At 36.6% G+C, this 20,073-nt stretch overlaps 2 protein-coding genes across 3 annotated transcripts; both read left to right on the forward strand.

Annotated features, from left to right (window-relative positions):
* Positions 1 to 3,254: 3,254 nt before the first annotated feature.
* On the forward strand, positions 3,255 to 10,869 carry LOC113763516 (protein ENHANCED DISEASE RESISTANCE 2-like). Of its 2 annotated transcripts, none has more exons than XM_027307352.1 (21): positions 3,255 to 3,719; positions 5,132 to 5,206; positions 5,324 to 5,377; positions 5,453 to 5,518; positions 5,596 to 5,651; positions 5,835 to 5,965; positions 6,043 to 6,089; positions 6,164 to 6,261; positions 6,639 to 6,734; positions 6,820 to 6,884; positions 6,960 to 7,031; positions 7,409 to 7,555; positions 7,741 to 8,057; positions 8,623 to 8,686; positions 8,795 to 8,970; positions 9,120 to 9,221; positions 9,334 to 9,384; positions 9,467 to 9,610; positions 9,816 to 9,911; positions 10,201 to 10,302; positions 10,432 to 10,869. In XM_027307352.1, exons 1-21 carry the CDS (start codon positions 3,561 to 3,563, stop codon positions 10,522 to 10,524), a joined length of 2,211 nt encoding a protein of 736 aa, XP_027163153.1. In that variant the 5' UTR covers positions 3,255 to 3,560; the 3' UTR covers positions 10,525 to 10,869. The 2 variants fall into 2 exon arrangements, with proteins under 2 accessions (XP_027163153.1, XP_027163160.1); XM_027307359.1 differs by having other exon boundaries at positions 7,741 to 8,054.
* Positions 10,870 to 11,907: 1,038 nt separating this feature from the next.
* On the forward strand, positions 11,908 to 19,252 carry LOC113763228 (protein-tyrosine sulfotransferase). The gene is made up of 13 exons (XM_027306982.1): positions 11,908 to 12,293; positions 12,664 to 12,745; positions 13,314 to 13,491; positions 13,606 to 13,677; positions 14,484 to 14,775; positions 15,332 to 15,472; positions 16,172 to 16,276; positions 16,390 to 16,537; positions 17,312 to 17,361; positions 17,495 to 17,563; positions 17,652 to 17,771; positions 18,500 to 18,634; positions 18,930 to 19,252. Exons 2-13 carry the CDS (start codon positions 12,688 to 12,690, stop codon positions 19,071 to 19,073), a joined length of 1,512 nt encoding a protein of 503 aa, XP_027162783.1. The 5' UTR covers positions 11,908 to 12,293; positions 12,664 to 12,687; the 3' UTR covers positions 19,074 to 19,252.
* The last annotated feature ends 821 nt before the right edge of the window (positions 19,253 to 20,073 follow it).

Genomic DNA, 20,073 nt, shown 5'->3' on the forward strand with positions numbered 1-20,073 from the left:
TTTTTCTTTTAGAATTGGATTTCCTTATCTTTAGCTAAAGTGAAAAATTGACATCATCTTGGAACAATTGCATCTTAAAAAGAAAAATCTTATATTAAACGATATACGACTTAAGCGACAGAAACAAACTAGTGAATAACACGCCTTCTTGATTTTAGATATTCCAATATTTGTGTTTATTGTTTAGGAATATCATGATTTAAGGTCATTTTTTGCAAGTAAACTCTGAGTCAACTTGATAACCTCTCCCTTTGTGCTCAACATGATATTTTATCGCTTAGAGCTCTTATGTCCGAGGTTCCAATTTTAAACAAGCACAGTTTGGACTGTTATCTGGACATCAGCTTTGCTCGAATCGAGCAATATTTACAAGGTTGGGCTAAATGCTCTACCCAATCCCATATAGCCCGTAGCTACAGAGTGATCTTCATGGACTAATGAATTATAGCTGCTGGGCTAAGTCCGTTGCCTTCAACTCTAACTTCTATCTTTTTTGTATTTTTTTTTAATCGAAACCATAATTCTATTATATTCCCACGCCTACCTTGCGCTAAAGCAAGGGATAGACCCAAAGTAGTCATGGAAAAATTCGGAAGAGGTTGACAAGCAACTAGTGAAATTTTAAGAAATTTTGGTTTTAAAATGCAAGTTGGGAGCTTTGAACCCTCGATTTACACCCAAAGAGGAATTTTAGTCTCTCCCTAATAGCCAACTCAGCTCGATTAGGTCCGTTTAAACTTTCGTTAGCCGTTAGAAAATGTGCTTGCAAACACGAATGAGATCCTTCCGTCCATGCTTCTTTGGTGCATCAAATTTTGAGCACTGATTTAATGGAATATGATGAGAGTTTAAGGGAAAAATAATAATAAGACCAAAACATTAGTTCATGTTGGAAAAAAAAATACAACCAAATTAGCTGACAATTTTCAAATAAGGGATGGTTACTTGGTTAGAAGCTACATTAATTCTTTTGGAAGAACTGCAAACCCAAAAAGGATGACAAAAAATGTGACAATATACTATTGGCAGGAGAGAGTATCCATCCTCTCATGTACAATATGCTTTTAAGATTTTTTTTTTTTCCCCAACTGCTTGAAGAAACATATTCACATTATTCTTTTTTAGCCAGAAAACGTTCTTCTTTTTTAGCCAGAACTGTTTGGATAGGTTATTATTTGGAATAATTACTGTAGCACTTTTTGTGATGTGATGTATGTGAGATAAAAATATGGGTTAAGAAATGTGTTTATGATGCAAGCAAAATATAATTTGGGATAATTTCACTATCCAAACAGGGATGGTGCCAAATCTAAAGAGTATATGACTGATATAAGCATGCATGTTTCCAGTATCTTTAATTTTGTGGGGTGGCTAAATTCACATGAAATAAAGTTGCCCCTCACAAAAAAATTTTGCCTCGTGTACCGTTCAATGAGATTTGTCAATTGTCATCATCCAGTTGAGCTGATGCACCAGAGAATTCCATTTGGGTAATTGTCACCCTCAACTTCTAGGGGAAAGGGGATGTTTTGGCAATGCTTATGTGAACCAATTTTGAAGTTAGCAAATGGAGGGTTGTTAACATAAGAAAATGATATGGTCTTTCTTCTGGTCCATCAATCCAAATTTGATGGGCATGTTCTTCTCGTCAAGAAAGAATATATGCACGCAACCGAAGTCAATTTTGGATATGAAATTTGTAAGGCCTTGCATATTTTGAAGTTTTCTTCAATATATGCCCATCAAAGCCAAATTTGGATACGAAATTTGTAATTGTAAAAGTTTCACGTAGTAATAAAGAAACCATGAAACAAATATCATCACACACTAATATTGCTTTAATTATTAGTAATTAGTAATTACTAAGGGGCATGGGAAAGAAACAGGAAGTGATTAGCTTTTTCCTTTCTTTCTGTTAATTCCACAGACAGTAGTATGAGCTCAAACTTTCTCTCACATCTTATAAACGATGTATATATTATATGTATACTTATTAGAGAAAACCTCGCACATTGCAATTTTTTTTTTCCGAATTTTGCTTAAAAGCCTACAAATTCAAATCACCACACGTGTCAATGTACATCAATATCTTCAGCTTAGTGTTTGGATTGAAGATTATTTCACTTTATTTACACCTTAACATTTTTCAATCACCTTTTTATCTTACATACATCATATCAAAAAAAGTGATACAACAAAAATATCTCAAATAATTTACAATCCTTAATTTTGGCTAAATCTAGCAAATCTACCACGATTTTTAAAAAAAGAAGAAGATCCCAAATTCCTCGCAACAAAAAGGCAAAACTAATTATCAATAGTCTTTAGTGCACAAGAACCATTCCCAAATTCCTTGGAACCTTTCAAGGCTCAAAAGTAGTACTATAATCTACAACATTAATAATTGACAACATAGGGTTGCAAACGAATCGGTTCGAACTATTCGAATTAAAACTCGATCAATATCGAGTTTGAACTGGGCAAATTGAATTCGAATTCGAGTTAGTATTCAAAAATATTAAGCTCGTTAGCTTGCGAGTTCAAATATATATATAATTTTTTATTTTAATAATAAAATTACATATATATTCATAATATTTTATTTTTTATTAAAAAAACATTATTTTATTTATTTTTTTAAAAAATAAAATAATTATTTTTTTTATTTTTTTGAGTTCGAACTCGAATTCGAATTCGAATTTTAAATTGACAACTTATCGAACTTGAGATTAATAAAACTAAATCAAGACAGTCGATAGGATTAAATCTGGACTCGATTCAACTGTTTGCGCAGTCCTACGACGAATTGCATTAATTGCATACATTAGTACTAGTATTTTATTTATAATCGTGTCCATATGCAGGGGATTAGTCGGGCCGCCTTCGAGTCTTGACCCGGACACCCCTGTGTTGAAAAAAAAAAAAAAAAAGTGTCCATATGCATTTGTCCATTAATAAATTCAGAAATTTGGACTGCAACTAGGAGGTAGCTGCTAACTTGCTAATTGCTAGTTGGCAGGTGCCAGAAATTTGAATCTGGTCGGCTTTAGGTAGCAGGCGGTTCAAACTTCCCAATCACGTCAAAACCGAACAAGGGCAAATCCGTCCTTTCACTTCCCTAATAATTTTAGCCTCTCAAACTTTTGTCTCGTGTACTCCTCCACGTCCCCCACCAAAGACCCCACTGGCCACTCCTACTGATTCTTGTTTTCTTCCTTTCTTTAACAGCCGGTGAAAACGAGACCCCGGACAGAGACCAAACAAGAAAAAATAAATAAATAATCGACAATAAACCGAGAAAGAAGTCTTCCCCTTTTCCTTTATCTCTGTCTTCAAGACTCCAGCGCAGCAATCCCGTATATGAACTGAGCATTTTCTTCTTCTTTGTGTAAAAGATTCTCTGACAAGCGACTATTATACAGTATATATGTAGGAAATACTCGGGGAAGTTGAAGTAAGTACGTTTACTGCTTGTTTAGTAAATATAAATTGTGGGTTGGATTTATTTTGTGGGATTTTTGGAGTTTGTAAGAGGGAATTTGGCAAAAAAAAGAAAAAGAATGGGTGGTGTTCCTGAGAATGATGAAAGCAGAATGGAAGGGTGGTTGTATTTGATAAGGTCTAATAGGTTTGGGCTGCAGTATTCAAGAAAAAGATACTTTGTTCTTCAAGATCACCTTCTTAAGAGCTTCAAATCAATCCCACCTGCCCATGACGAGGTCTGTTAATTTGTTTATTGGTTTTGTTTTAGTTAATTTTCGCCAGTAGACGAGTTTTGTTTATTTTTGTGTTTCTGCAGAGTTTTACTCCTAGTTGCTATCATCAGCTCTTTTTTATCTATTGCAAAAATTAAAGTAAGAATTGGATTATATTTAGAATTTCATTTTATGGGTTTGATTTTTTGGGTTCCAATGTAGTTCATTATGTTATTGCCTGAGGTTGTGTGCTAGTGGTGTACTGGATTAGTGATCATTGATCACTTCTGATTATGTTTTCTTCTTACCATAATGCAATGAAAATGGACCATATTGGATATGAAGCGCGATCTTTTGTCTTGCCAACATCAGCAATTGATTATTATCTTATTTTTCATAGTTCGACAATGGCTTTCATCTGGCCTGTGATGGAATCCATGGTGCAGAATTTATTTAAACTTTGAATTTTGAGACTTTAACTGCAGGTTTTGTATTGCGAGTGTTAAGGAAGATGAGCTTTAAGCCAATTGATGATCTCATTAAGCTAGGTTAATTTCAGAACATTGAAAAGTATCCTCTTCTGCCAGTTACTTCTCTCTTCTGCCATAATGTCCTGTCAGTTTCTGTAGAGCATTATACTCATGAATAGTAGTTGTACAAGTAATTTGTGGGCCTTCGTTTCTTGTTATTTGGGTACATTGGTTAACTGGGTTCTGATGTTAAGTTAGTAGTAAGTTGGCAATGAGGAAAACCAGTAGATTGCAATCAGTGTCTAGAATCAATTGGAAGGCCTATACGATACTCAATTAGGCTTGCTCCTGTTGATGATGAAGTAAAAGATGCCACTCTAGCATGTTATGAGAATGATCATGGTTAGAGGGTCTCTTGATATCTAGCTGAACCTCTGACTCATTTTAGGGTTTAGTCGCTTAAATATTTACTACACCTGAAGTTTACATACATGTCCAAGTACTTTTCACGATTAATTTCTTCTGGTTGCAATATTGGAAGCATAAGTTTACCTCCAACTTGACAGCGCTTATTCACCCCACCCTGTGTATAGTTCAAGGGCTCTGCAACTAGTGACCTTAACTGCTGGTTTGGGCAGCATTTATCAACTAAGAATGTTTAAAGTGTTTATGCAGCTGTTTCAAAATCCCATGGCAACTAAATATATATCAACTAACCCCTTCTGAATTCTGAAAATGAGTATGAGTATGATAAATATCTTCTTTTGTTAAAAAGCTAACTGCTATTTCTTTTATGTTGGACAGCATCCTTCTTTTTTGCATTTGTTCTGACTTATTGGAACTTCCTCAATACAATGCATCAAATTCGTCCTTGGTGTTTCTGGTCTATCTTTGATTTTTTGGCTATTTAACTTTTTCAGTATCATCTTGTCTAAGCTTTAAATGACATAATCAGTATACTTTCAGGATCCTCTTAGAAGTGCAATTATAGATTCTTGCATCCGTGTGGCTGATAATGGGAGAGAGAGCATTCAAAGAAGAGTATGAACTTCTCTTCCACCTTATAAGCGTTTTTCCCCCACTTAATGCTCTAATGCAGTGGTTATTGCTGTATTTCTTCTAAGAGATTGTGAAGACGTGTAATTTTTCAATTTGCAGGTATTCTTCATTTTCACACTTTACAACACTTCCAATCACAGTGATCAACTGAAGGTGCGGAATTTTTTGTCCAAATTTTCAATTTGTTTAAAATAAGTCATGCATGGTTACTAAATCTGAAGTTCTTAGCTGGGAGCAAGTAGTCCTGAAGAAGCAGCAAGATGGATGCATTCGATTCAGGAAGCTGCTTTAAAGGTTCAAATGGCTGACTTTTGTTTAAATTAGCAATGGCATATATTTCTGGCAGCTGATGTTTGCTAAGACACTTGCAGGTGGACCAGAACCAAGTTGTTATTGATTCTTCCGAGCCTGATGCAAAGTCTTTGAGGTACATTAAAACCATACCTGGTTTTGTTTTCACTCCTGCTTTCAACAAGGAAATATCGCTTTCTGACTTTCATGCTGAATGACTGTCCTGTTCATATGTTTTATTTATTTGGTGAAAAATAAAAAGACAACTCTTGTCTGTAAGTTCATCTATGAATTTCAACCGGTTTCCTTTCATTTGCAGGTTGGACTGTTCCAGTAAAACTCATTACTCAAATTCTATTGATTGGACCCTACGTTCGTCTAGAGTTATAGATGCCATGACATCTGATGTTATTGCACCATCACCCTGGAAAATCTTTGGTTGCGAGAATGGTATGGTTTAAGTTTGTTTCACCGAAGTTTAAGATCCTTTACTGCTGAAATTGCATTTAATCATTAGTAGCATACAGGTCTCCGGCTATTTAAGGAAGCTAAAGATAGAGAATCTCATGCAAAGGTTGGTATATCTTGTATCTGGATCTGAGCTGTGTGATGTATCCATCCTTGTTGAGTCTTTTGTATATTTTGCAGTGGGATGACCATCCTGCTATAATGGCTGTTGGTGTCATTGATGGATCTTCTGAGGCTATTTTCCAAACATTAATGTCTCTTGGTCCTTCAAGATCTGAGTAAGTGGCCACTGTATCATAAGGTTCTAAAGTATTATCTCTCAAGCATTTAACATAAAGATCAATTGAATATAAGCCAAAAGTTTTGACATCTCTCATTCCAAATTCGGTTTCTTATTTTACTATTTCTTCCCTTCATGATAGTATTCACGTTCCTAGCAGGAATCTTGTAACCCAAAATTCAATTTCCTTTTCAACTTCAAGGCATATATTGGACTCTAGCTTCTTTCATTTGAATTAATTGCTAGGGTGGCTATTACATGTTCACAATTTTTTACCGAAATTACTTTATATATTCAACTCCTCCTTGGGATACCCAATCTTTACAACAGTGTGATTGAGCAATGGTTTGATGTTTTTGATGTCTTCATCCGCAGGTGGGATTTCTGTCTGTATAAGGGCAGTGTGATTGAACATCTTGATGGTCATACTGACATAGTTCATAAACTGTTATACCGAAATTGGCTACCTTGGTCAGATTCGGGACTTGAACCTCACAGATACATTATACCTTTTTTTAATTTTCAAGGAGACTGAATGCAATATATGTTGTTGCAGGGGTATGAAACCAAGGGATCTTCTTTTGCGGCGCTATTGGAGGAGGGAGGATGATGGGACATATGGTAATAAAGTTGCACTTGGAACCCTCACAGATGGATATGTATCTTTTGGTTTAACTCATCTTCATTCTATTGCAGTTATTCTGTACCATTCTGTGTTCCACCAGAGGTGTCCTCCTCAAGTGGGCTATGTCCGTGCCTGCCTTAAAAGTAATGTATGCTTAATACATTGAACAGATTCAAAAAGCGGTTTAAGCTATTCTGTTGTTGATATGTACTTGAACAAATATTACATTGAGCTGTTAGTTTATGCAACAGACATGGCTTGTTAGAAAATCCTTTTCTTTACTTCTAGATTTTGGTTAGTCGACTTTTCTTTATGTGCTGTGCACGCATCCATCAGTTCATACATTGACTATAGGTTAATATTGCAATGGTGCTACTTTTTTTAATTATTACTCTTGTCACCATAGGCGCCCCGTTATATGTAACTTTTTCAGATTTTGGATTCAAGGAGGGTTGTTTTGTATTTTACAACTTCATACTATTAATTGTGCTGTAGATAAGAGACTGTACTGTCCTTACAGGTGGAGGATTTGTAATTTCTCCTGTAAATCAAGGGAAGCAATCAGTAGTAAGACATATGCTTGCTATTGACTGGAAATTTTGGAAATCATATCTACAGACATCCTCTGCCCGATCCATAACAATCCGCATGCTAGGGAGACTGGCTGGTATACCACTATCTTGTTTAGAGCAAAACTATCTTGTTTATAAGTCTTGCAATCCATAACAATCCGCATGCTAGGGAGACTGGCTGGTATGCCACTATCTTGTTTAGAGCAAAGCTATCTTGTTTATAAGTCTTGCAATGTGCAACTATCTTGTTGCTGATTCAATCGTCTTTTGGTAATTGCAGCTCTGAGAGAGTTGTTTAGAGCAAAACTAGGGAATAATTCAGTGTCTGATTTCTCATCTGGTGAGCTGACAAAAGAGAGTAGATTACACCAGATTGGAGAAGGTTTGAGAATTGAAGTTCCAACCAGGCTGGAGACTAGGAAGAGCATCGATGACGTAGAGGGTGAAGAAGTGGTTAAAACGCCTTCAGAACACGCAAGCCTTTTGGGATTAAATGATGCGGCAGATGAATTTTTTGATGTTCCAGAACCTTTGGATTATGATCAATCAGAAAATGGCTGGTCTTCTGATTTTAGTTCAGAAACATATTCTCAGGTAGCAGTATACACTTTCTCTTTTGAATGAAGCACAATTTCCAAATGTAGGAAAGCAACTAATACTTTAACATTGGCTTATAGTTTGAGGCAATCTGAGAATTTATGAAGCTAGGGTTGTTAGAATACATTTTTTTGGACACCTGATCTAAATTTGAGCTCTTAGTTTGACTGGATAAAGAAATAAGATATTTGAATAGGTATAATGGGTGAAAGACAAAGTGGTGAACATGTTGGACTCTTACATTCGGTAACTGAAATTTAGAGGAGAGGGTGGGAGCATGTGGGGTCACTGCCCTTTTTGGTGTATAAACTACTTAGTAAGAAGTACTGTTCAACAGTTTAAGGTTCCATTTAGGGAAGTAAGCATGTTTTTGGACAGATCAAAAGGAAAGCAAGTCAACAGTTGCATGTTTTTGGAGCCTGACCATTAAATATGCATGTGCTTTGTTATGCAATTAAAGTTTTGTGAAGTAAAAGTTGAGGAGACTACTTTTCATGGAAGGAAAGAGACCTTGTTAATTTCTTCTAGAAATATTTTTTATTTATCTACTTCTTTGATGTTTCAGGATACACGTACACCCAAATTATCTACTGCTGCTGTTTTTGTTAAAAAGTTACATGATCTTGCAGGTGAGTAGATGAAGCTGCTAACCGAAATTTAAAAAAAAAAAAAGAACGATTCAGCTCTAAATTAAGGGCATTCTTTATTTTACGATAACTAGATAATTTTGACTGCAGTTCAGAAGAGGGGCTATGTGGACTTACAAGAGATGGCAAGGGAAGACAGTATGTCGTGCAACTATGGGTTCACTTTACCAAAGGATCAAACTTGTAATCTGCTTTCAAGTTGGACAGAAACAGATCCCTCTACATTTCTGATTCGTGGAAAAACTTATTTGGATGACCATAAAAAGGTGTTCTTTCACATTAAGTTTTATCTGTAATTTAATTTAATATTGGTCTCTCTCTCTCTCTCTCTATCTCTGTTTTGACAAGTCTAAATTAATAGCCTGTTAGTAACCTATAGTTTTTTGGTTGCATCTTGTGGTGCTCTTATCTCCAGATCAAAGCAAATGGCACATTAATGCAAATGGTTGCCGCGGATTGGTTGAGATCTGACAAGCGAGAAGATGATCTTGCTGGCCGCCCTGGGAGCATTGTTCAGGTTTTTAATTCTTTCATGGGAAAAATGTTGTGTCACAAATTTCTTGCTACAGTTGACCATTTCACCATGTGATCATGAGGCTTCCAACAAGTTGTTTGTATTTTCTCTGCAGAAATATGCTGCAAAAGGAGGTCCAGAGTTCTTTTTCATAGTCAACATACAGGTTTATTGAGTCCTTTCATTTTATTCACTTCTTCCTCTTTGACTCTTTTATCTAGTTACTTACCCTAAATCAATCACAAAAGGTGCCAGGTTCGACAACTTATAATCTGGCCCTATACTACATGATGAGTAGTTCACTGGAAGATGCACCATTGCTGGAGAGATTTGTTAAAGGGGATGATGCATACAGAAATTCAAGGTTCAAGCTCATTCCATACATATCTAAGGTCAGTTAAGTTGGTAATGCAGAAATTAATATTATCTTGTGAGGTCTTGAATCTCTGTTTTTTTTTGCTGAGGCTTTTGATGTTGAGACATCCACGGTTTCAGTGGCACATCTATTTCCAATAGCAATTTTGCCTTTCCAAATTTCAGAATTCTGGGGCATTATATGAGCTTACATGTTCAAATCATATATGATTTGTTTTTCAGGGATCATGGATAGTCAAGCAGAGTGTTGGGAAGAAAGCATGCTTAATTGGTCAAGCACTGGAAATTAATTATTTCCATGGGAAGAACTACATAGAGGTAAAATTTTGAAAGCAGATGGATTCCATACGGCATTCATGTTATGAGCATGTTAGCTAGTACATGAGAGTGAAACATTACATTTATCTCCTTGCGCACCTGTCTTCATGCGATGAAGCAAGAGAGGCAGGGCCCCTACTTGGACCTGCGATGAAGCAAAGGAGTCGCGTCAAGTCTACGAGGGAGAGTATTACCACTTGACTAACATAACCTCGTACCAGAAAATGTTACAGCATGAAAAATGGTCTCTTTGTATTTTGATAATTATGAAGGTTCTCTTGTATTTCAGCTTGGAGTTGATATCGGTTCATCTACTGTTGCGAGGGGTGTGGTCAGTCTTGTTCTTGGTTACCTTAACAATCTTGTCATAGAAATGGCATTTCTGGTACAGGTATAAACTCAGCATCTTGCAACATTGTGATTCTGTTCTTCTCTAAACATGGATGGAGAGCGAACACTGGGGAACCTTCATCCCCTTTTATGATATCGCTGTTTGTCATAATAGATTCATTTCCTGCAGGCAAACACCACGGATGAGCTTCCAGAGTTCCTACTGGGGACTTGTCGTCTTAACCATCTGGATGCCTCTAAAGCTATCCCAGTTAAGCACTAAACCAGATGTTAACCAGGACCCGCGTGATGATGAATTGTGCTGAAGTGGGATTAAAGTCTATAGAATTGACCGTAGTATTCTTCCAATGTACCTGCCGGTATCAATTCTTTTATACAAGGAAAAAATCAATTGGCTGGTGTATATTACATTGGAACTGGGATAATGTCAATTTGTCAGAATAGATTGAAATCAAAATGAAGAGAAAAAGGACCCGAGGTGATAGAGCTGTAATATTCATAGTTGAAGTTCTTTACCTTTGTGGTTTTTTTTTTCTCCTCCTGCCAAGAGTTGATTCTTCATGATGCTCTTCAGAGAGAAGGAATGAGGAATAAATAGTTTAATATACATTACAGTGTAGGATAAGATTAATCATATAAATTTAAAATCTTCATCAACTCAAAATGAAAATGTTGCAGTTTGTTTGGGAACTTGGATTTGATGAGAAAAGAAAAGAAAATAGAGTGGGAGAAATGGAAAATGTATCAACATGATTGGGATTATCTATCATGTGGTATATCATATTTGTAGGGTAATATTTTTGCTTTTTTTTTTTTCCGGATACGATAAATCTATTCTTACTTTATACTAGAGGAAGTGAAATGATCGAACAGGGTCAAGAGGAAATTCGAAGGGATTGAATTACTACTGATTTAGATGGATCCTACGCACTCACTAACAAAACATTAATATTCGAGAAAATCTTGAACTTTTAAATTGCAAGTCAAGAGATCGAGTCTACATTTAATTTAAAACTCTCTTCACAGTCAACTACTCTAAGAGTAGAGTAGTTGGTTCGACAACACGAGTTATCACAATGTGGTATGCCACAACATTATAGGATTTCCCTTCAATTTCTTTCCTAAACTCCCAAACTACAATATTAAAATATCTTTCCCTTCGTTTCTCATCGTCTCTCTGTTTTTCCTCTCTCAAGTAACTTGCAGACCGTTGTCTTCCATTAAGTTGCCGGCTGGGACACTGCCTCTTAGTCCCGACCAATTTGCGTGGGCTTCCATTCTATTCTTTAATGGTTTTTTGACTCCCAAGGCAACTCCCTACTCAAGGATCCAATCCAACCTCTAACCTCTTAAGAAGAAAACGTTTATCTTCTTTTGCACATTTTCCTCCCGAACTGGATTCCTCCTCCGAAAGCCTCATCCCAGGGGCAAAACCGGACATTTGGACTCTCTCATCTACCCTTTCGTACGAGTCAAATTGGGACTGGGAGCTGTTGCCCACCTTCCACATCCATTGACCCACAACTCGTCGGCGCACGCTAGCAAACAGAGTAGTGCCTTTAGATAACTGTTATTACCATTTTGCCCCAACCAATAGATTTTTTCTGAGTATTTGACCAATGTTTACTTCTCCTATTAATCATATATTATTAAATCTTCTTTCCGCCATTGGATAGTGAGTCAACTCTGAAGGAAAGAAGACTCTCTGAGCCTGAAGTAGGAGGAGCCCCAACCCCACCCCAGAAAAATAAAAATAAAAATGGAGAAATTAGGGTTCAGGGTTTAGGAGAGATTAGAGTAGTTGGGGTTTGAACGTACTTATTTGGGAAAAAAAAATTGAGCCATAAAAAAGAAGAAGAAGAATAAATGGGTGCTAAAATAAGATTAAAGGAATAGAAGGTGGTGGGTGGGAAATATTGGAGCTTGTTCGATCGGAGCTGGGGTGAAGCTTTTGAGGTGGACCCCACTCTGGTTGTGAGGCGACACGCTTTCTGTCATTTTGGGGAGCACGAGATCTCGGAGCTCCACAAGGTTGGTTTACCATTCTAACAAAACTCCCCACTTTCATTAGTGTATATATTAAAGCAGTACTATTTGTGGATAGTGATTCAATTTAATATACTAATACAATAAATTCTTTTACATATATATATGATATTTACTTGCATGTGTGTATAAATGTGGTTGCTCAACTTATGTTAATTGACTTGGGTTGGAATCGAGAATTTACTCTCATATCTGGTAACATTTTACATAACTGTGGAAAAAGGATAGTAAAGTTTTATTTTTTTAAAATTTCTACTGAATATGCTGAATCAGATGATTTTGATTCTAACAAGCTTAAGTTTTTTTATATCCTTTTTTTTTGTGGCCTAATCTGTTATCTTTTTTGGCTGTACAGTGGGTTCCTCCTGAGCAGGGGACGATGAGGTGGATAAATTATGATTCGAAGTTGGCCCTTCTCCTGGTCCTGCTCTTATCTGGTGAATATATATTTCTTTTTTGAATTTTTTGAAGCTTGCTGTGTTTTTTCTTTTCCGGGCTTTTCTGGAGGAGCTATATGCAATGTATTTAGCAAATTAAATTTGTGCATCGTTTTTTAAGTCAAGTTGAAGCTGCGATCTAGCTTAGAAATTGGCTCTGCTTTTTGTTCTTTTCTTATTCGCTGATTATTTCTTTTCTTTGTGGAAGCAATGGATTAGGCGAGGTCCATTTACTTCTATGTTGGGTTGCATAGTAAGCTTAAAAATTGGTTATGGTAAACTGGATTTCTGATTGCAAAATCCAGTCTAATCATTGGATAAAAAGGGACAAGATAAAAATGAAGAAGAAAAAAGGGAGTTGCAAGTTGGTATCCTAGATATGCTTTTTCTTTCTTTTAGTGGTAGTGAGAAAGTTCTGGATTCTTACATACTAGTAGCTTTTTTAGGGGACTGCTGTTTCTCTTAAAATGGGGTAAGAATCTTTTGTGACTTGGAATGTAATGTATTCATGCACAAGACAAGCCTTATATGTTATTAAGTTTGTTTAGTTCATATCTTACAATTACAGTTTCAACCAGAATAAAGGCATCCTCTGAAGACGGTGAATTTAATCAGTGTGAACATATCGTCAAGAAGTGGGCATCTTCTTCCCTTGACTCAGAAATTAACAAAGATAAACACATATTGCGGGACTTGCTGTATTTCCTTCATGTCCCAAGAACTGGAGGGAGGACATATTATTATTGGTAAAGTAGTTGCTTCTTTTCAGTACTTTCAGGCAAACTGCATTTCCCTTTTCTGTTCATTGTAGGGTTTTCGGGTTGAAAATTGCCACTCATGGATGTAATTTTCACATGCAGCTTTCTGAAAAGGTTATATGCAAACTCTTCAGAGTGCCCACGCTCTTATGATAGGCTGAGGCTCGATCCCAGGTAACACTGTTCTTCATCTATGAATTACTTTTACCATTGAATGCAATTGGTGGTACATTGATTGTAGTAGCTCAATGGCTGCTACAAACTTGCGCCTTCCTTTAGGGCTGAAAACAACCCATCTTTGCCTTGAGCTTGTTGAGAAACCTGGAAAACTTGGCTGGGCTTGTAATCATATACAATATCTGACATTACTTGAAAGTACATGATGTTTGATTCTTCTTCTACATCAAGACACAAATTCTTGAAGCTACTGATATAATATTTTTTTTATTGATAAAGTGAATCCCAAAACAACATGGTAAAGCTTTCTTTAAATATTCCCAGTTAGTTGTTGAGTAGGTAGAGTTTAGTAACTCTGAAAAGCTACAGGGAGAGTCTGGGCATACATTTAGGTGGAAACTAGTTTAAAAGTAAACTAGGGATTGAATATACTTCTTCACCATAATGGTTTTTGAAGATGTTTGGGGTTAGTGTAAAACCCAGGATTAAGATAGCTAGAATGATTGCTATTTAATGTTCATAGTCAAAATTTCATTTTTACTGTGTGGTTGTATGCATCAAGGTTTAAAAACAATGGATGACAACATCTTTTCTTGGTAAGACTCACAAGAGCATGTTTTTAATATGCTTTCCTTTGAATTGACTTTCAAAAATTTGTCAATTGTGATGCTCAGAAAGCAAATCTGTAACTGTATGGCAGCAGCATTCAATAGCTCTTTGTTGTCCATCTGATGCAAAAGCTATTCTCAAAGTACAAGAGCTTAACAGATTGCTTCAATCCATATGATATTCATTCACTGCAGGAAACCAGATTGCCGGTTATTGGTTACTCATGATGACTATAGTGTCATGTCCAAACTTCCAAAGGAGAAAACTTCAGTGGTGACCATACTAAGGGACCCTATTGATCGTGTCTTTAGCACTTACGAATTTTCGGTAGAGGTTGCTGCTCGTTTTCTGGTGCACCCTAATCTAACATCAGCCTTAAGAATGACTGGACGTTTGAGGGCAAAGACAAGGGGTGGAGTAAGCACATTGGACATCTGGCCATGGAAGTATTTGGTCCCTTGGATGAGAGAAGATTTGTTTTCTCGGGTATGTCTACCTAGCATTATGATCTAATGCTGTTTGAATTCATATATGCATAGCAATTAGCTCTTCTGCAGTCTGCACATAGATGATGACCTGGACCTGTAGAAAACCAATTTGTGACTTATGTAACTTTCAATTCAAACAGTTCATATTTCCAATTTTGACAATTCAATACTATTTAAGTATAAAGGAAGATTGACTGGAGATTCTCTGGGGTGTGGCAGAATGTAGAGAATAATATTCTAATCAAACATAAAAAGAGGGGAAAAAATGAAAAACTGTAATGTTTCTTGACCCAGATCTTCGATTCTTTTTTTTTGGCTTTATTTTTTGTTTTTTTTGGGGGGGGGGGGGGGGAGAGGGGAAGAGGGGAAGCGGGGGAGGGGAGGGGTGTAGCACAAAAAGGTCATTTAACGAAAAGTAGTCAGATTCTTACCTTGTTTTTCTATTTTACCTATATTAGTAATAATATAAGGATCTAAAAAATGCCTCACTTTATGCTTCAGTCATAGATCTGCTGCATATTCAAGATGATGATTTTGTTGTGCACTGATTGCAGAGAGAAGCCAGAAGACGCAAAGGTTGGCCTTCCATTTATAGTGACGATCCCTATGATATGGAGGATGTTGTAATGCCATTGCACAAGTATATTAATGATCCTATAGCTCAGGAAATAATTCATAATGGAGCTACATACCAGGTTTTAACCTGAACTCTTTATCTTCTTCTGTAGATAACTGAGATTGCTTTACACGTAGATTGGTTAATAAGTAGCATAAATGGACCATGAAACTTACAAGTAAGAGTTCTTAGTTATATTTCTTGAGCTTGCGTCTAGATTAGGTTTATGTGTCGAGAGTAAAGGAAGATTTGAAGTTTTACTACTTATGAATCTTTTTGTTGTTTGAGCTGCCTGGACAAGCAATTCATGACATTTTCTTCTAAATCTTATCTATATGAACTTCTACGGTGGAGTTTTGAATTTCGAGTTGGTGAGAGTGCATAACTAATATAAAAAGGGTGGTTTGATTTCACAGTTGACTTTGGCGATTAGATCTATTAATTGAATCCATCTGTGCTACCACGTGGAAATATGTAATTATCACAAGGTTGTATAATACTCATGAATCAGGAAAGAACTATAATAAATGTATACCATATACATGCGTTAGAACCTTCTTATTTGTGATGTGTGGGAATTATTCTTTAGGAACTAATATCCAGGCTTATGCCAAAAGAGGAAATTAGCCATTGTCAATCCTAGATGTTAGTTCTTGTAAGTGTTGCATTCTGAATAGATGGTGAAGCAAAAAGACAGTTAGTGAGTTTTGCATTTGATTTTCATGCTTGACACATAGTCTTTAATGTTCATATTTTCCTGCTTGTTTCTGATAAACAGATTGCAGGACTTACAAACAACTCTTATCTGGCAGAATCACATGAAGTGCGCCATTGCATACAGAAATATCAGCCTCTTGGTGAATATGTGCTAGACGTTGCAAAGGTACCGATCGAAGGTTCACTACTTATTGCTTGACATCATTTTGAAATCTTCTCTTGCCTATTATACTTTTGCTTTATGGTTATAACCATGGTAGATCTCTGTAAATCTTGCAGAAGCGGTTGGATAATATGTTGTATGTTGGACTCACTGAGAACCATAGAGAATCTGCAACAATGTTTGCAAATGTGGTTGGTGCTCAGGCGATTTCTAAGTTTGCAGGATCAAACTCTAGAAAGGGTCTTGTGGCTAATAGCATTCCAGGTCAGTGTCAGAAACAATTTGCTTCAGCTGTATTTTGTTTTCCATTCTTTTAGGTGTTTGTGATTTTCTCTAGATTTTGGACATTATGGGGCTCATAATTCCATACAACCAGCAGTAGCTATTGTCGTTCTGTTTACAGTTCTCTGAGCATAAGGAAAAAGTGTTCAAGCTGAATTATTGATTATGAGAAACCATGAACATCCTCTGCTTTCTATACAGTGCTCATCTTGATGAGTATCTTAGATATGCCAGTAGTCGTTTTGGCATCCTCCTGACTTTTTATTTAATGGTATGTCATGAACATTTTGGTGCTATTTAGGTGGAGTTATAGTTTGAAAGTTCCCTCTGCTCGGACGTAAACAGCCTAGTGTAAAGGATATTAAGACAGAGGAGGAAAATATATAGTCTAATGCATATCTAGAAACAAGTGTGCTCACTATACTAGGTAAAGGAGAAAATTCGTGACAGATAAGTATTTCCTCGACAGTTACAATCCATTCTCCTGCAACAAGTAAAACTAAGGCTAATATGAGAAGGGTTTAAGAGAAAGTTACATTAACTCCTGTTTTGTTTCAAAAAAGCTTGAAAAAACAAGAGATTATATGGTTCCTTGTACACGATCTGTCTGCTTGGCTAATTTCCAAATTAAGAATCACTAGTGTTTCAAGCATATGAAGCTATTGGAGTTTATCCCTTTCTTTAGTTTTTTAAGGTTATCTAAGTAGTAAAATTGTAGTTTTTCCCCAGTAACATCATCCTTTGCTGGTTCTGCAGGGCAGAGCTCTTTGATACCTGATATTGACCCTGATAGTAATTACCATTTGGTAATGTCTGACCGTCTCTTTTACTATGCTTTTCTTTTTTTTTATTGGAGATTGTAAGCGGTCTTTTAGTTTTTAATGATGTTGAATACTGATTCAAATTGTGATGTTGATTCCTCTGTTGCCCTGTTTTTAGAGCAATAGCACATATCCAAAGCCTGGAAAGTTTTCATCAACGGACACAGTTGAAGCAACAAATGAAGATGTAAGCCTGTTTTTATTTCTAGCTTTGTGCTTGCTCAAAGTTATTACTATGTCAGGAAAAGAGAACGACGACTTTATTACTATGTCAGATGACGACGAGAAAACTAATGGAAGGATATGAGACCTGTATTTCAAGCTTACGAAGCACACAGTCACAACGACGCGCAAATTCTTTAAAAAATATACTGCCAGCAAACTTTACTAAGGAGGTAAAAAATTAGTCAAAATTCTTATTTAATCTGTTGACTTTTTCCACCCTCTTGCCTTTTGCGTGTAACTGTGGAAATTACTACTCTCAACTCCTGGTTGGAAATTGTTACATCTCTCAATCATGACGGGTTGTCATGCTATGATTTGAAGCTTTTGTTTTCAAGTAAAGGATCATCCTTTAGGTGATGCAAAAATCAGTACAAAAGTAAATAGTCTTCTCTTTGGATCTTGAAGAGCTTAGAGCACCCCTAGGGTTCTTTAAATAAATGAAGATCTTTGAGGGGTCAACTCCTTTTCACTGAAACTGTGGTTAATTCAGTTTGATAGTATCAATGTAACAAATCCTAAATTAGTACAGCCCTCAGTTTCTGGGACAATCTAGATGTAGCAGCTGTAGCAACTTTGGAATGTGATTCACATATGTCTCTCTGTGTGTGTTGCCTGTTGAAATCTATCTACAAATTCTCACTTTGTCCTATTGTTACCAGATTGAGAAGGTTAACCGTCTGTATTTTCATCGATGTAGTGTACTCCAGAAATTCCCTTTCTATAGCTCAAGAGTGTACTGCACAATAAGCTCAATCTTATACTGCAGTAGAGTTGAGATGGATTTGGAATGTTTAGATGAAATTAGACTCAGACTGCAAATTTTGATTCTGAGACGGCTTTCTGTCAATTTTGTTGTCCTGGTACTTGCCATTTACTTATTAACTCTATCTCGTTGCAGGCTCGTCGTCGGATTTCTAAAGTTCTTCTTCAGGAAATTACATCACTAAATTACCTGGATGTGGAATTGTACAAGTACGCTCAAGGCATCTTTGCAAATCAACAACAGTATGCGATGCCAACAAAAGTTGGTGAAGTAAGTATCCAGTGTTTGAGGACTTAATATCTTTGCGACTTACAACTAAAGATTGGTTCATGATAACTAATTATATGGTACTTGCCCTTGGAAACACTTACTTTTTGGAAAGTTAAAAAAGAATCCATTGGTCTTTTCTTCAATTGGACAATCAGAACATTTAGTGTAGAAGGAAGGCAAAAGAAAATTAGTTGTGTATTATGGAATTTGCCTACCGTGGTCCGTTACTGTTATAACTTGAAATGAGGAGTATGATTGTTTTTAACTTGAGTTTTTCATATCTCATAAACTGCAGGAGAATCTGGTGAACATGTTCAAAAAGCCATATGGTGCCCCTTCTTGGAGTGTTCTTTCCATCTCCTTATCCATTTTTTTATTTCTTTTGTTCATTATTCTCTATTTAAATGCAAGGAGAAGAATATCAAAAATAAAGCTATGAAATGATTGAAATGCATGCATTTACTGTATCATGTATACAAGTTTAGAGGACAGAGAGAGAGAGAGAAACAGACGAAGTTCACTACTTATAGCTAGGATATGCACAAAGCTTTGTAACTAAAGCAATGGTAATTTTGGGGAGTTGCAGAGCTTTTAGATGAAACTACGTTCTTTTCCTAAGGTTGGAGGGATTGGTTGGGTGATATCGGAGCAGCCAATAGAAGTGAGAGGTCCGGATTCGAGACCTTTTACTTGCACGCACGAGCAAAAAAAAAAAAAAAAATCACTACGTTCTTCCTAAGCCAAATAACCTTTTTCTGTGTGTTAACGGGCGCAACCCCAACTCCCAACTCTCCGAGGTAAATTAAGTTACAGGTAATGACTCATCCTTGTACTAATGACTTTGACGGAAGATGACAAGGAGTCGTCAGTGGTAGACTGGAATGATCTGCCGGAGGACCCTCGGTGTGGTTTTTGGGGGAAGTTAATTCATCTTGCTGATTACTTCCGCGATTTGGTGCTGTTAGCAAGTCCTGGCTTTCCGCAACACTTCGAAGGGAATTCCAGACAGCTGCGAATTGCAAGATAGGTGCCGCCATTATTCTCTTAATCACCACCCCGGATGAGGCCTTCCGTCTTATATTCGATTATTACGGTGTACATATACAGTCGGCCAAGCATAACCAAATTATGCTACAGCATCTCCTAATCCGAGGATACAATTCACGAATTTCAACTTCCTCACTTTGTTCGACTCGTAAGCTCCTCCTCCTCCTCCTCCGGTTGGTTGGCCATTAAGCACCCTCCTGACCATCTACAACGCCTCTTAATCCACTCACCCGAAAGACCATAATTCTGCAGGCAATGCACGTTGCAGATGTTAGCAAAATAATAATCTTATCTGGTGATACTCCATTCAACCCACGCTTCCGGATCATGATCTCTCGGTTGCTGCAATTTATATTAGTTCAAAAAAACAAAAATGGTGGATGCAATTGATT

This window comes from Coffea eugenioides, chromosome 1 (assembly GCF_003713205.1).
Source record: "Coffea eugenioides isolate CCC68of chromosome 1, Ceug_1.0, whole genome shotgun sequence".
Classification (NCBI taxonomy): domain Eukaryota; kingdom Viridiplantae; phylum Streptophyta; class Magnoliopsida; order Gentianales; family Rubiaceae; genus Coffea; species Coffea eugenioides.

Coding starts and splice junctions, on each gene's coding strand:
- LOC113763516 (XM_027307352.1), top strand. CDS start 3,561: ATGGGTGGTGTTCCTGAGAATGATGAAAGCAGAATGGAAGGGTGGTTG. Junction 6,262..6,638: donor CTTGGTCCTTCAAGATCTGA/GTAAGTGGCCAC, acceptor CTTCATCCGCAG/GTGGGATTTCTGTCTGTATA. Junction 8,687..8,794: donor AAAGTTACATGATCTTGCAG/GTGAGTAGATGA, acceptor TTTTGACTGCAG/TTCAGAAGAGGGGCTATGTG.
- LOC113763228 (XM_027306982.1), top strand. CDS start 12,688: ATGAGGTGGATAAATTATGATTCGAAGTTGGCCCTTCTCCTGGTCCTG. Junction 16,277..16,389: donor ATGTGCTAGACGTTGCAAAG/GTACCGATCGAA, acceptor TAAATCTTGCAG/AAGCGGTTGGATAATATGTT. Junction 16,538..17,311: donor TGTGGCTAATAGCATTCCAG/GTCAGTGTCAGA, acceptor CTGGTTCTGCAG/GGCAGAGCTCTTTGATACCT.